General features: G+C 41.0%; 1 protein-coding gene across 2 annotated transcripts in view; it reads right to left on the reverse strand.

Annotated features, from left to right (window-relative positions):
* Nucleotides 1–2639: 2639 nt before the first annotated feature.
* LOC127367636 (inactive phospholipase C-like protein 2) overlaps nucleotides 2640–17247 on the reverse strand; it is a 39009-nt gene continuing 24401 nt past the window's right edge. The window contains exons 4-6 of one of the 2 annotated variants that reach the window (XM_051407661.1): nucleotides 13678–13753; nucleotides 8354–8463; nucleotides 2640–5742 (exon numbers count right to left, since the gene is read on the reverse strand). In XM_051407661.1, the coding sequence (XP_051263621.1) occupies nucleotides 5539–5742; nucleotides 8354–8463; nucleotides 13678–13753 (390 nt within the window). In that variant the 3' untranslated portion in view covers nucleotides 2640–5538. The other variant, XM_051407662.1, reaches the window with a different exon arrangement.

The following is a 17247-nucleotide window of genomic DNA, read 5'->3' on the forward strand; positions in this document are numbered from 1 at the left end:
ACAGGTCACTGACAGCACTGTTCACTTTCACATGGATTCGCTGCTGGGCTTAAATGTCATTTCACTCCCGGCTGATGAGGCCAAATGCGGGCCATCGTATCTGAGATGAGAGCAGTGGAAGGGACGGAGAGTGGATCAATAACCTGAGGGAATTAATGTAGAAGTGGAGAAGCAGAAACTGGGTGTTGGAGAGAAGCAGGGATGGAGGTTAAGTGTGATGCATTCACTGACCTTTACTCCATTTGGGACCTCATTTGTAAAAAGGTATCTGGAGGCTGTCATGGTGTGTCAGCCCCCGTTCGGCTGCAGGGAACTCAACCAACACCAGCGTCACTGTTCTGCCAGCGGCGGAGCTACCGCAGGAGACAGTGACACCTACTTGGATGATCCAAACAGAAAACATCTTCACTGAAAACATGTGCTGCACAGCCATTTGTTTTACACGTCCAAACATTTCCAGCACAGCCCATTTGAGTGCCACCGCTCTGCTGTAAACACGGAGACGATGATTTAGGTTCGGACCCGGCGCACAGGCCCAGGCCCATCCATCCGTCCATCCATTCATCGTCCCCGCGCTGCAGTTGCTTACTTCTGGGAATGTTTGAGTCCTCGCAGCGGCCTTGTCTGCTTTCTGTGACAGCGGCTGATTCATTCCAGACGGTGTTTACTGTTGCAACTCTCCACAATGATTCTCGGAATTGTTTGCGAGCCAGACTCCCCTGCGCTTTTAGAACTCAAACCTTTAAATGGTGATAACGCTGTCTGCTTTCCTACAATCCTGAATATGAGTACCTAAGTTTGACGCATTCAGGCGTATGTTTTGACAGCGGAACAGCCGGTATTATTACAATGTCACATTTCAGGTGATGTAGCTATTGAACAGAGCATACTTCTCACTTAAAGCATGTTAAACTAAATGTGCACTTTTGGCATTTCCCCAAGAAGAAGTGTTTGGATAAGTCAAGTTTTAAGTTACAAGAACGGATCTGTTGACTAGATGGTGTCAGGAAGAGTTCTGATTTAAAATCGTTTTAAAAAACTCAGTAACATTAGAGCCATTACAGAACAATGTTTAATGATTCCCAACAAGAACAATTTATGGCTTGGAAGGTGCAAACAGAAACCTGCAATTCGAACCCTCTTACGGCTAATAAAATCCATTTCACGGAATCAACATTCTGTGGCACACTCATCAAAAAGCTCTATAAAGAGTGCATTAGAGGGCCATTCTGGTCAGTTTACATGTTCTTTACATGCATTAAGCTGATTGCAGACCCGTCTGTTGAGGCAATAGAGCAGCAGTCTTGTGTGTATATATGTTTGCGCGGCTTATCCGGCAGTGATATGACGGGCAGCCTTTTAACTCGATAAGAGGAGAGATCATAAAGGTAAAAAATGTACACTCGCTGCCAGCTGATTTTAAAAACAAAAAAAGTGATTTGAAGACTTCAGTGATTACTTTTTAAAGAAAAAACTGGGTCAGTCGCAGCTTAAATGAAGTTTTTTTTTATTTTTCTGTGTTCAAATTCATAATCTTAGATCCACAGACAAATCTCTCCACTGTTTGCAGGTCTGGATTAAAGTCGAATGATGATTGAGCGTTTGCAGTTGGGGGCTCTAAACGTAATTTACTCTTTGTGACTCGCTATACAAATAAAGTTTATGTGCTCGCCAGTAACCGCACAGCTGGCTTGTTCGTAAATCGGTGCCTACCTTCGCCTGTTACCTCTGCGTGTGAGGGCGTGCACGCTGGAGGCAGAGCCATCTGAAGCTTTATTTCCCCAGGCTCTCTTTGCTCCACTCGACACACATGGAGCTGATCAATACTGATGCATGCACTCCTCGAAGCTTTAGAAAAACAGCTGGGGGAGTCAGGACTAGGTGTATCTGTCCATGAAAATAAAGAATTACATACTCATGTTGGCCGTGCAGCAAACATGACTAATACATGTGTATATATATTTTGGGTTAAACGTGCTGCTAACCTTGGGTGACGTTTAGCATTTTGGGCTCTTGGCTATAATATTTTTGTTGAAAGTGACTCAGAATAAGAGCAGCAGGAGATTGAGCTTTAATTTCTGGATTAGAAACCAATATTGAGGCCTGTAAAGAGTCCAAGCCACAAGGCAGGAAAGTAAAATGGATGAAATATTCGTTTGACCTGAGAGAGTGACATTTCATCCAAGAAGTGATTTTCTCCTTCTTTCAGTAAAGAGCAAGTGGAAAGGGAAACAAAGTGATTCAGAGAGACGCTGGGATGTGAATTACTTTTCATAGATGCCTGCAAGGGGGGACTGGGGAGCAAGAGCAGTGCAGGAAGGTCAGTCCAACGTGGTGCAGCCTGAGGGGAGGAGAGTTCAAGAGTTGAGGCCGGGTGGAGCATCGACCCGATTGCTGCAGGGAGGAGAGAGATAATCGGTGAGCAGTAAGAGAGCAGATGAGGGGATTTCACAGACGTAACAGTTGCTTAGGAATGAACTAGTCGAACTCAAGAGAAAGCTGCTGGTGTGACCTGGGCAAATCTGTTCTGTCAACACAGGACGTAAAAGTGATGAAAAACAGAACATTACTTATTCATGCCATTTTTTTTTTTTTTTTTTTTAGAACAAATCGTTGAATTACACAGCACATCAGACAAATATATCCAACATTGTTTATTCAGAGGTTTTTTTTTTTTTTTTGTGGACTTGACAGATAAAGAGATGAGACTGGAGTACAGTTGAAATGCCTCTTTTTTTTTCATCCCAACAACAATCATAAATACGCCGACTGGCACAGTACTGAAATTCAGAGACAACGTCTTTTTTGTCTTGTCTGCAGGAGGTGTGGACAGTATTTAAAACCAAAGAGCACAACATTGTGAGCACTGAGGGGGGAAATAAAAGAGCTGCAGACGAACATTTAAAGAAAATGCTTGGGCTTCATTCAACAGTCTAAATGCCTTGTGTCAAGAGAGTGAATTACTGCCTGTTTTAGAAATTCATAAGTTAATTCAGAGAATACATTTCTTGCTGGTGATCAATATTTTGACTAAATTAATGAGCAAAAAATCCATGAAAATACTTTAATGCAAGACTTGGCCACAGTTATGCCAACTTTATTTTTTAAGGCTAATGTGTACAGACTTATAGCAGGTCTTTGGATATATTTACTACCGTGTTTTTCCTTTTTAGATTTAACAGCTTTTGTATAGGGCCGAACAACTAATGCAAGAGATGGAGCTTTAAGCACATTATATACATCATCAATTTAAGCTTATCACCTTAATATTATTAGTTTAGGCAGCTACAGTGCACAGCTGTCAACTAAAGCATTAACACAATGCTAACTTAGTTGTCCATTAGTTATAAATACTATGTAGAGCACAAATACAGGTTTGTAGAATTGCAATTTAAATCCCAATCGCAAGTTTGATCAGAAATTATTCGATATCTTCCTCAAACCGTTGAGCCCTACTTTTGTCCACATACAGTAGCTCGTGTAAAGATGGCAACATGTCATGGACTGATCATTTTGAAGCATCCTTTATCCAGCCAGTAGAAAGTTAGTAGAACTTTCCTATATGAGATCTGAAATAAAAGACAAATATAGACTGTTAAATGAATAGCAAGCAAGAGCACTATATAAGCAGCATGTGGGGAAAGGCATTTTCAAAGACTAAAACTCTTTTCTCACTTCCTACTTTATCAACTGATACAGTAGGTTTTAGTCAGCAGTAACGTGGCACAATTAATCACAGGGTAATTGTGGATGAAATACTACTTTGTCACCAGGAATGGTTATGAAGCTATTACTACCGTGAAGTTCACATCCTTCTCGACCATCTCACCAGACCTGAGTTTAAATTCTTACAAAGGGTTATCAAAGTGTTGTGACTCGCTTGATTTGTCTGGCAGACGGGAACCACTTGAGCCGTCCGAAATAAGTCGCACAGCGGTTCCCCAGACCAAATCTCATAACACTGCAAGTAGGTGAACTGCACTTTGCACTGAACAGTGACTGATGAAACATAGCAGAGCTCATGGGTACTGGACAGTGAGACACATCTTTAAACTATCGAACCTTGAACTGCACGATTAAAATGAAACTAGTCTTTGTTTTTGTGCATGTCCTCCCATTCACAGTTCCAGATCCAAACACATCACGTTGGTTTCCTGCGAGACTTATTCACTCATTTCTGCACAGAAAAATAACTGAACCAAATGATTACAAGTAATCAAGGGAATGAGTTTTCACACCAGCCAGAGCTGATTTCTCATTTGGGTGTTTTAAATAACAGAATTGGTTGGGAGCACACCTGGGGAGAAAAAAAACAACACTTTGAGCATAAAGTTGATTTGGATTTCATTCTTACAACATCCTAAAATGGGAGGACCATGCCCCAAAAATAAAGGTCTAACATATTCCCAAATCAAATTCTGAAATATGAAAATGTGTCAACGTCCAAACAGTTTTTTGAGTGAGTCGTAGTTCCTTCTCATGCAGTTGCTGGTTGTGATTTTTGCTGTTGTTTGCACCCCAAACAGTATGAATACATTCTATTATTAGTCTTTCTGTCTCGACACGCAGGAGCTCTCCGCCAGGAAAACACGGAGGTCACTTCTCTAGTGACAACCGTTATCAGATATCTACAGACAAATAAAACTTTTTGTTTTTCCACATACATGTTCATATATCTTTTATAAAATAAATCTTATATTTCCAAGTATACAATAATAAAATGATGCACTCTGCAGAAAAAAAGGTAACAGGAAACTCCATATATACACATAGTATCTCATACTATTTTGGCAGACAAGAACATGGACAAGTTCAGTATTGTAAACAGCTCTTTACTCTCATGACATTATTGTCCAATTTTTTTTCTTTACTTCTTCCATTATTTCCTCGCTCCCTCTGTCCTGTTACATTCATAACTCCAAAAAATTGTGCTTTAAGAAATCTCTTGCAACGATCCGAGGGCTCTTCTCTTTTTATTTGTCTCCTCGGGTAACACCCCGGTCTGCTGAGTAGAAGTGCAGTGTCTCTGAACAGTAGGTCAATGTCTTAAACGGTCACGTGGCTGGTAGTTCCCTCGGCTCTCCCAACTCACCCAGGAAATGAGAGACTGGGTCAGAGGAGTGAAGGGAGGGTGGCAAACTGATGCATTAGGACTGTAGATGGTTTTATGCTAGGGAAAATTAGGATTTATGTCTGTCACTGATAATCATCAGTGTTTCTACATAACATCCATTTCAGCATGTTCCCCAAAACTTCTCTGAAGTTCATGTGGTCTGAACTTTGGGCAGGATATGTGTCCCGGAGTAGTGGTGGAATTTTATTGATGATTACAAGGCAGACGTCTGAGAGGTTACAGCTGTGCTTGGGATACAGGAATGTACACGATGGAATGTGGAAAAATACTGGTGTGTGTGTGTGTAGAGCTGTGATGCCAGGATAAAGACACAAAGAGCTTTGGGTTTTGAGCTCAGTAGGCAGGAACAGAGTAGAGGTCTAAATGTGGGTGCCAGGAGAGCACCAGAGCAGGACTGCAGGTCTTCAGTTTTCCTCATCTGTTAGCTCTTCCTCTGCTGTGGCCTTCTCGGGAATGGCCTCGAGGCTGCGTCTGCTCTTGGACTCGGAGCCGGAAGAGTCGCCTCCCGGTCTGCCTTTACTCAGGTTACAGGTGAGCGCAGCATAGTGGATCTGCTTGAGGTTCTCCTGGACTTCACTCCTGGCGTGCTTCAGTAGGTCTGCCTGACCCTGAGGGGGCAATGACAGATCAAAGTGTTAGAATAATCACAGCAGCGTAGCAGTACATGAGACATGAAGGCAAGCTGTGAAGAAATTGGGTTAAGCCGCTGTCAGACATCAGCACCTTAACATGTAGATGTGATGGCAGTTACAGCTCTGTCCCATGTCTGTATAATCACCTGAATAACTTTTACGTAAAAGTCACGGCAGTCTCATTTGATCAGGGCAAGTAACATTTCCAGCAAGTCTGAATTAAATGGCATCACATTAATGTAAAGGCCACAGCAGCACAAGGTTAAATACACAGAGGAACTAAACACACATCTTAAGCTCTGTAATAAATGATCATTTAAATATCATTATCATCTTCTATGTACAAAGAAAGCAAAATCAATTGATTAAGGAACAAACACCCTAAATAATCCAATTCTAAGTTGACGAAGATATTCTTTTCTTTCTTTTCTTGTCTGAGGGGAAATATCATTTTTATAGAGTCCAGAGCAAAAGTGGTAAAAAGAGAAATAATGTAACTCCCAGTGTCTTTTCATTCTATGTGTGTGCACTGTTCAGCATTAAACAGGCAGCAAAATTTAGCAATTTAAAATTGATGAGAATATATTAGGAGACTGTTGGAGGAGCCTCCCTTGAACTGACAATGGTCATTAATTAAGGCAAAATAAGTTTTAATAATCATCACTGATGCGTCTATATCATTTTTTTTCCAGCTCAGCAGTTCCCCTCCGTCTCTCACACCAGATGCCGTTTATCCACTGTTGTCATTAAAGGTCCTATCGTGTCTGTATAAAGCCCTGAGGAACCTTTACACAATGGACGCCCGTGTCTGAATGGCAAGACGTCATCACTGTCATGGCTCGATAAAGCAGGCGACGTTGGGTACTCCATGTTTGAAAAGAGCTTCAACTGCCAGTTCAAAGCTTTGCTGGATAGTAGCCATTATTCAGTCTTCAAGACCTTGAGTTGATAGCTTGGTGTACTTGTAATTATCAAAAAAACTCTCAAGTCTGTTAAGTGGTAAGACTGCCAACAATAAGATCTTTATACGTAAGAAGAGCCTCAGATTACACATGGACAGACGGCACACGCAGTGAATTACACACACATGCCTGACTCAACCCAACTGCCTGGGGACAAAGTATAAATTATAGCTGAGCTGCTTGTGAGGTAATCTTAATTAACACATGCAAACACAAATAAATATGCAGAAGGTAATTATTAATGAATGACCTTCTTGGCAATGGAGGTTGATAAAATACATGAGGTGCACACTATGTAGACTAGTGACTCCCAAACATTCCTACTAGACATAATATTGCCTCCTAATGTGTGAATTTGATTACTTTATATCAGATTTTTTGCCACATGAGAAATATTAGAACAATATCGTTACTAATATTGTATATAGTATATAATACAATGGATTTGAGCCATAGAAATAGGTTTACAAATGATCAGGGAGGCAGGACACACATTACCACAGTCTGTGGACATTTTCAGTATTGAGGGGAAAAAAAGCAACTTGCTTGAAAAGTACTTTTTACAAGTAAATTTGTACAAGACACTCATCCTCACATTTCTAAATAAACCTAACTAAAACCACACAGTGATAGACACATGAAGTTCCCAGAGAGAAATGGCAACTAGTAGCATTTATCTTGCAGGTATTTGCTTATTATCTGTGTGTCTGTCCCGGAACATCAGTGGATCACAGGAATAGCACAAAAGCCCCTTCATAATAATATTATAATAATATCAGAGACCTGCTAGCTTGTTTCAAAACCTCTGAATCATTGGTCACATCTAAGATTTGTTCAGCGATTCAAATAGGTCTAAAACTGAGCCCGCTCGACCAATCATAGCCTTGTAGGCAGGATTAAGAGTGTCAACATTATCTTTCTGCATAGCTCGCAAGCTGCCATGCTAGATTTATGAAAATGGCAACAAGCATGGATGAGATTTATGGAGCTGCAGAATTTACAGAAAAAAACAACTCTAAAATCAGCATTTCTTTAATCAATGTAAATACACTGAAATAAAACAAACTGCTAGCAACCACCACTGTGACTTCCATATTGACTGACAATGTTGTCAGAAGGACCAATAAGTCACTCAGTATTGATTGGTTGATGCTAAACAACACAGAATAAATCCCTTTCTTAGTAAGGAATCAGCTAACATGAATACACGAATGTCACCCTGGACCAACAGAAAGGCAATTCAGTCAGTCAGATAATCAGGGTGGTTTGCTGGAAATTTATACAGGCGAAACCTCACTCATAGGAAACTGTTTGAAGACATGAAAAAGCAACATTTACCAGCCACAACGGATCACTGAAAGGGACTTCACATCCCATAAGCCCCCTGACTTTGTTTTCATGCCCCTGTGTGTGCACTTCCCATGACAACTGCGCCTGGAAACTGGTCTACTGCTCAGCCCTAACAGTCATATAATTTGATTAATGCAAAGACACATTTCAAATAACAGTGTGCAATGTGGCAACTGCACGCTACTCAAACAGAAAAATACAGAAAACTTGTGTATTACATGTTGGAGTGACACAGTAGTCACTGGCGTACTGCCGGCTGTGGATGAAAATCTCACCTTCAGTATGGTGATGTTCCACGTGAAGCTCTCAACCGCCTTGTGCAGTTTCCTGCCCTTCAACCCTTCCTTCACAGCCAAGTCATGGAGGTTCTCGTGAAATTCCATCGCTGAAAGAGGGGGAGAGAGAGAGAGAGAGAGACAGATGAGAGAGCGTGTCTAGCTGGTCTTTATGGTTGGAATTCATGCTCGTTTGTGAGACAGAAGAGCAGTTGTGAGGTGACTGGAGTCTGGAAGATGTGACTGGGTGCTAAGCCTGTTGTCACTGTGAGGAAGCACATTAGAGCGAAGACACTGGCATGTACTGTCAACATTTCACAGTCTCCTCCTGCAGCAGACGGATTGAGTATGTGGAAGAGATTCTCGGGCTGTGGAGGAGGATTCCTCTCTCCTTACTGTATGTCTGCAGTATGATAACAGCTAGCACTGACAGATTGCTGCTGTTGAAGGTGTACAGCATGTCAGGTCTGAAAAAAGTAGACATCAGGTTCGAATTTCTGTACAAATTAAGGAGACAACCTGAGGACTGGATTTGAGACATGAAGAAGTGAAACTGTACAAGCATCTGTCATCACAATGTTAATATTTCTCACTATTTTCTGAAGAGCAGATCTAACGAAGGAAAAAAAAATCCCATTATGGTAGAGGAAGTGAATGGATTTCTATTCAGCAAGTATCACTTATTTGCAAGCTGACAAAGGAAGATGCATCCTGTTTCTCTTGGGTGTGTATTTGTTTTAACAGTCCACACGCAGTGTTAGCATTAATTTGCAATGTGTTGTCCACATCAACCGGGAGCAGTTTGTGCCATCCCTTCAGCGATGCCTTGCTTCAGAATCTGAAATCTGAAATCTATATCCTGGAGTAAAATGTTAGTAAGTACAGGGTAAAGCACAGTGACACATCCCAATGAGGTGTTGATGGGATGTCGAAGCATGGGAGTAAGCAAAAACTGGTGAATTGGTACAAAAGAGACAGAGAGAGCAAGAGAGAAAGCAAAAAAGGCAAGATAACTTAAAGCCAGAGAAGAAAAGAAAAAGTGGAGTTGAAGGAAGCAGTGAGGCAGGATGGGAGGGAAAAGAAAGAGCCCCGGAAACGGAGAGAAAAGCAGAGGAGAGATGCAGTGTAGGCAGACAGACATGACGTTCTTTCACTGTGGATTAGCATCAACGCATCAAACAGAGGAGGGATTTGTCTCCTGAGGAGCTTTCCCACCTCCTCTCTCCCTCTCTTTTTTTCCCCTTTGCATGACTGAATCTGAGTAAGGACATGTTTAATGTTGAGCTTGCTTTATAGTGTAGCACTGACACTGCAGCAACAGGCAACCGCAGCCTGTGAGGTAAATAAACCAAAAGGGAGCAGAGTTCCCAGTATGCACAAAGCCCAGAACTGCGTAACACACACACACACACACACTGGAAAGTACTACCGAGAATGCACACATTTCCGCTTGAAGCCCCGAGATCAGCTAGAGTCGGTCCTGGCCCCTGTTGGTGCTGTTGCCATGGAAACATGGTGTGCACGCGAGAGAGAGACCCCCTTCGTGTGAAATCGCCATAATAGGTGTGGGGTTGGGCTGTTTTCGAGCCTCTCAGCTGAGGCTACAAGTCTGCCACCAGATCTCAGGCGTGAATATGACCTCAAACAACAGACAGAATTTACTGGCACATCTGACACATTTATCATCTTTGAACCTAACACCACACCACTGCTCCTAAATCACACATTTCCTGTGTTGTAACAGACATGTCAAATTATTTCTTCATTTTCAGGTCACTATGCCTGTAACTACAGAGCTGCTGCTGCTGCTGCTGTGGCACGTGGACCATGACTATGCTGAAGAAGGTGCACAGCTTCTTCTATCTCTCACACATGCACACACATACACACACTGGAGGTTGCCTAGCAACATTTTATGGAGTCTGGCAGGAAAGAAAGGGGGAAGCTCATTCTCAGCAATGCATTTCAGACTCTGATCTCTGTGAGGTAATGCTGCAAGACGGCAACTGTACAACAAAGACGGATGCTTGTGCATCTCACAGCAACAAACAAATACAGTATGGACCAGCATGACCTGAATTATTCATTGGATTGATTACTGATGAATCTTTTAACAAGAGATGATTCCATCTACTTATATCATAGAATGCCTTTATCTATATAATTAACTTTATCAGACAGAATACTGAAGAAATGCTGGGATCCATGACTGATTAATAACAATGACAACACAACAGCTACATTTTATCAGTTGTTTTCATAGTCAATTAATCGGCTGGCTATTTTCTTGATGAAGTAATCATCTAGTCTATGAAATGTCAAACAAATGTTTACGCTCACATTTTTCAGAGGCCAAGGTACATTTTCAGATTACTTGTCTTTGTCAAAAACATTTTCTATCATACATGGCACTGAAAAGCAGGGTATCCTGGCATTTGAGAAGCTGAAACCAGCAAATGTTTGGCATCTTTGGTTGAAAACTCAAACAGTTATTTGGTGATAAATTGTTCTATCATCAAGCTCTAATATTAACTAATGTATGGAACCTTCATGTGGAGATGAAGCATTCTGCAAAATGTCACTGCAGCAGCACTCTGCACACCATCGTTTATCACATGTATGTAGGATGGGTCAAATGCAGAGGACAAATTTTGTTTCTTGTATGTAAAATGCTGCAAATGCTGTGAAATGACAAAGACTGATTATTAAAAGTGTTTAATAAAAACCCAGATCAAATGTTTAATATTAAGAAAATAACCTCAGAACACGACAAACAAAGTATAGTAATGCACTGCCCTATATACTGAATGATCTTGGGGAATCCACATTTTAAAAAGGTTTTTTAACTTGTGTAACACAAACATCAGCTCTTTGCTTTGTGTTCTGCAAAATGTCACTGCAGCGCCACTCTGCGCACCATAATTTTTCACTTGGCATTTAAGAACATCTTCTGCACTGATCTTGTTAGTCTGCAGCAGGTTCAGCCATCCAGATGCCCTGAATGCTAATTGGAACCTAAGTGAGTGTCGGGTGAGGGAAGTGACATCCATGTTTGAGCTGCAAACACCTGACTGTGTTCTTTGACTCTGCCTTTGTGAGGAAAGTGGCCCCTGTCTGAGCTGATGTGATGGATTATTCACAACTTTAATAGCTGTTGCTGCTGGAACGTTCCGCTTGCAGTAAAGGGGGAATTGGGTTTGTACTGACCCAGTTTCTGTACAACAGACGAGTGCTTTAAACCACACCACATGCACACACTGAAATACAAACATGTACATGAGCGCAGACACACACATACACACACATACCGCTGGGATAAAATTATGTTTCGTTCAGGATGGAAAATAAGTCAATGTTCAAGATCATCAGTTTGCCATCTGTTGTGTCCTAGTTTGCAATTGTTAGCTGTTGAGTTTTCTCCAGCTGATTTTAGATAATCATATATAATGGTGCTTTTAGACCAAAAGCCCCACAAAGCTTCTGTGGAAGCCTTTGAAAAAAAGGTTTGGACTACTTGAGCCTTTTCATGGCTGTGTTATTCGTTTGACTATTGTTTCACATAAACGAATGATTCATTCTGACAAGGCGTTTATCAATAAGGGCTTAGAACTCACTGAGCAGCACAAAGGATAGTTACATCAGATCCTGTTGGGTTTCCAAATGCACAACTCATGAAATGGAGTGTCATCTTCCCTCAAACAGAACCCTCCTGATAATGAAACGCCATTTTGTAAAAATGAGTAAGTAATGAAGTAGAACAAGATATAATAATTTCTGGCAGACCTTTCCTTCAGGCTTACCAACTTGAATTATTTTTAAAAAGTAATTTAGTCCCACAGAAGATGAGCAACAGGTCGAACTCAGGGAGCACAACCGTTGATAATGTGCGTGTGTAATATTAATGTGCTGAGCCAACACATTTGCACACTGTACATATCGTAAATAATTTCTAATACTGTAGCTCTGTAAACTGCAAGAAAAACAGCAGGGAGTATAGATAAAGAAAAGTGCTGACAAAGGCTGTGCAGACGAACAGGGCAATTCTGATTAAAGAAGGCAGATGCAACTCACTCATTTAATACAGTAGCCATTTTAAATTGCTCATGCTACAGCCAAATCTGAACCAAATAGAAAATGTCCAAAACAAAATTCCCAGCTGCACAGATGTGAGCAGAGGCTTTAGGGGATCTTTGATACCAATAGGCTCAAGCACATCTTTATCCCAAAGCCACTGGCTGGTAAATGTTAAGGGATGGAAGGTGGTCAAACTGAAAACACCATGGGAAAAAACTGCATGAAGCCTTTGATCTGCTTTCATTAAAAGACACAGTCCTTCTCTCTGATGTGCCAAGACAATAGAAATTTAATATTTTATAAGTCATCCATCTGGAAACCAATAAAGCAGAGCCGTGGTAATGATGGTCCATCTTTCCTCCCTTCCACACTCAGGCTTACTCAGTCATAAATTAGCCTTCTATGCTACTTAGATGGGATTCAGTGCCAGAAAATGCTGCATTATAAAGCACATTAATGTCAATATTGAATTTCTTTCTCATTAACAAGTTTTAGCCATTCGTCTGCATTGAATGCACCATTTGTTACATTAAACAAGAATTGTCGCAGAATAAAGACTGACCTCTGAAAGTAACAGGAGCATAGATAAAACGCACCAGGCGAAGCGAGCTGTCCATCCTTTGACGGCATCCTTCGCCAATATTTTCCCTCGAGACTGCCTGTCCAGTCTGCATATCCCTGAATCTAGCAGAGCCTTCACTGATGAGCTGCCAATCAAACCCTTCTTCCCAGAAATGCTGAATGGAGTTACTTTACCCCTGGCCACATTAAGTCGTGATCTTACAATAGGCTAGAAAGCAATAAACAAAAACATTAAGTGCACATATGAGAGCCTAACTAGTATGGAGTGTCTGGTAGCAAAGACCTATAGATGGACTCCCATCTGTTAGCTTTGATGTTGTCTTGCTCCAGTTCACTCATCTCTCTGAACCTTTAACCGAACCATTCTGATTAGAATACAGCACAGTGGCTGTTACTGGTGTGAATTAAACACCTCATTATGAACCACAGCTTTTCAAAGGGAAATTGTGACTGGATCACATACTTGAACGCGATTCAAATGGTAATTCCACTTAAATAATATAAGCAAAGCAAATCAGTTCTACCGAATTTCAGTGTTGGTTTTTTTCTGTATTGTGTGGTTTCAGGGAGATGGTGGGGCCTCGGGCAACCATTCAGGAGCTGTCTAGTGGAGTTGGGATCGCTGTCATTTTATGGTTATTTCCTTTCACCATCTGACCATTTCTTACCTGATTTTTGGGTTTGTAGAATTCTCTCATACACTCCTTCAGAGTTCTCTAGCAGAGTCTTGCTGGTCTGGATTACCTGAAAGGAGACAAACATATTGCTCATATTTGCCTTTATTTTCCACATCAGCAAAACTGGCATGCCACAATAAAGCAGGGAGCAGTCTCCGTCTGGTGGCCGGGTGTTTCTATCCGGGGAGGGCTCAGAAAAACAAGCTGTTATTACAGGCACGCTGGTGGGTGTGGTCGCTGAATTGCATTTTTGAAAGCCAAAATTAGAGGGAAGGAGACACAAGCAATTAGGGTGTTTATTAAAAGTTACATTTTTTTTCTTCAAATAGGAACAGTGTCTTGTCTTCAGCACAAAAATATAACTGTCAATCCTGATACTTGGTTTTGAAAAGCCTCTCTTTAAAAGAAAAGACAAATAATGAAGGTAATTCGATTATGATGGGAGTAAAACGTAAACATGTGAGTCATTTTGAAGCACACCACTACCGTGTTATCTGTGAAATTGCAGCTGTGAAAGATGCTAAGTTTAGCTCCTGTGGTGTTATGCTCAGCCTTAATTGAGTGCACAAACTCTGCTGACCTGCAGACTGTTAAAACTCTCATGGTGGCCATTAAGGCAGACTCAAAGACTTTGGGAAATCCATTTACATATTAAATGCCAACACTCCTCCTAAAAAAAACCTTTAGGTTCTTTACACAAGGACAACGGCACAGTGGTGTTTCATGAGGTTAATGATGCATATGTAGCCTGTCAAAAAAAGAGGTAAATAAGCACTTCAGTGAACAGAGAGCCTGACAGACCATCTGGATCTTTCTCTCTGATTATCTTAGTAATAGCTTAATTGTTGTAATGTGAAAGAGATGGTATATATAGCCAAATGTTGCTCTGCTTTTGATTTCAATTAGTGCCAGTTGGGTACTGGGACCTTTGTGTATGCAGAATTGTTATAATTGACTTGTACATTTTCTTGTACACTCCCTAAGTGACTTAAGTGCACCGCAAGGTCATGTCACAAAGCCAGGCCACCCTGCTCAGCTGCCAAGACAGAAGGGAAGGGAAGAAAAACACAATTTTATTCAAGCTCAGTGTAACAAAGCCACTCTGTGAAAAAGAGCAGTGACCAACATGAGCCCCTGAGATCGATCTCTGGAGTGTGCCAGCTCTGTGGCCAGCTAGAGGGGGTGGGGGTGGGGGTGGTTGTCAGGAACAGCATGGAGGGAAAATGTGAAAAGTGGAAACTTCTTTCAGGAAAACAGGTGAACCAAGATTTTAATTAGTAATAACCTCATAATTTAGTTATCCTGCTGCTGGAAATCCTCACAAGAGCCACACTAATCGTGTATTAATGCCCAACACATGCACTAGTTCTTCCCATCTGAGTAACTGGACAGTAAAATGTACAGTACACAGAAATTACTGAGCCTTTTTGAAAACTACTGTATTACTACTACTGTAGTGTGACACATTTCATAAGTCACTAATAGGAACTAATAGGCTAATTGGCAGTGGAGCGCCACAGACTGTCAGGAAGTCACAAAGTACTGAGAGTCAGGTTTGAATCCTTTCATTAGATTTGTTGACAGTATGAGAAATATAGAATAACACCACTCTTTTTTTTTTCTTTCTTATTCCACAAGTCCTACTGTATAATCAAGATATTATTAACTGCACAAGTTTCAGACATCTCAGTTGTGAGAGAATTGGTGAGGGCATGCCAAAGTTCGGGGGTTTCTAAAGACATATATAAACATGCAGCCTTCTTTTTTAGCATGATTGTCCATCCCCTAATATTGTGTACCATATGGGGCACAGATACAGTCTCACAAACCCATGCAGTGAATCACCATGTTCTGCTACAAGCAGTCATGACTAAGTGATTGTGGCTGTTTGTCACTCCGCAGCTGCAGTTGCGGCACTTAGAGCTGTCGCACACGCTGTGATTACTTCCCTGATGGGAGGAGAAATTACCGTCTTGGTGGCAGACGCAGCATCTCGAATGTATTTCAAGGCACAATCTAAAGGTAAGTGGGTGGACTTTGCCCCATTTGCACACTGAAGACTACCCCTTGTAAGTGGTATGTTTAGTTGTATTATCATTACCCACATTTAACAAAAGACGCAAATGCTCATTTATTTTTAAGGTGATGTTTGCTTAGCAACCGTGTAACTAGTATAACAGGAATACAATTTTAAAACAGACTTTATTTATAATGACGCTTAATGAGCTACTGGTGATACAGAGATATTATGATTATTAATAATGATACATAAAAATAATATTTACATGATATATTTTAGTGCTAAAGAAATAATACATTTGTGTGACAAACAAAACAATGACTAACATATGAGCTTTGTATTTTCTTGGTTCAATGTTTCAGACACTCTCTATCTCTAACTCATCTCTATTTACAGGCAGTGCCCTTAGTTAATCTGTTGTGTACAAAAACAGAAATGAGACCATATTATCTAAGACCACAAACTGGCATCATGCTGAGTCTCTCCACCTTTTTCTCAGCGCACAAATGGGCAGGGTTTGAGACCCAGATTCTATTTTTGCCAATTAGGAAGCGAAAGCCGGGTTACTCCCAGTGGTGGATTTTGACACAGTGCTGGAATTTCTAATTGTACAGTTTCATACATTATTTACAACTCTTTAGGTTTGGCTCTCCTCGTTTCATTGATGCCTCTGTACTTGTCAGCTCCCCTTCAGCAGTGCACCTTCCTGCTCCCCATCTCCTCTGGCACTCTGCTGATGATCAAGGCCTTCAGCCTCAAACCACTTAAGCCCTTACTCTTAATTTATTCGATTCTGGTCCCCAAACACCCATCAATTTTTTCTTTCTTCCATCCAACACAATTTTCCTGGCACTCTTTCCATCAGGGCCAATTAACTAGCCCTCCACTCCTGAGTTGGAATGGAACAGAGGGGTCACCTTAATCGGTTTGCGTCTTTCCAGCATCATCCCCTTCTTCATCTTTGAGTCCCAAGGGATGAAATGTGCCATAAAAATAACCAAGTTGGATACCGTTAAACACTTAATGGTGTTGTTGTTTCCTGTCACACTGTTTCTCCATGCACTGTCTCCAAAACAAGTTAAATTACATGTGAAAAATGTGTGTCACACAGGTGTGCAAACCCCTCGTCATTGTGTTAAATATAACTCAGAGAGTATATTACAAATGTATCAAACAACATAGTTAATATGCTGCTACCAACACCAAGAGTGCCCTCACCAATTTGTTTTTGCCTAACAGTGTGTTCTTCCTCTATGCATACTTTAAATATGCGACACCAAAAACAGCTGGGCTCAGACACTGATGCTAAACACCAAATCTTACAGGCTTGAATAAATATTCTGGAGACATAATGCTACAGCCAAAAGGACGGAGATAAATCTGATAGAACAAACTCTAATTACTGGATACAAAATTATTCAAAGTAGTTCACTTGTTGCTCTACTTCTGCCAGTAGAGTTTTGCAGGGGATTTCTGCCTCCTGCCAGACATAATGGAAAGTCAACTTGCTCATAATGTGCCAAGAATCAATATAAGAGAAC

This window comes from Dicentrarchus labrax, unplaced genomic scaffold, assembly GCF_905237075.1.
Source record: "Dicentrarchus labrax unplaced genomic scaffold, dlabrax2021, whole genome shotgun sequence".
In the NCBI taxonomy this organism is placed as follows: Eukaryota; Metazoa; Chordata; class Actinopteri; family Moronidae; genus Dicentrarchus; species Dicentrarchus labrax.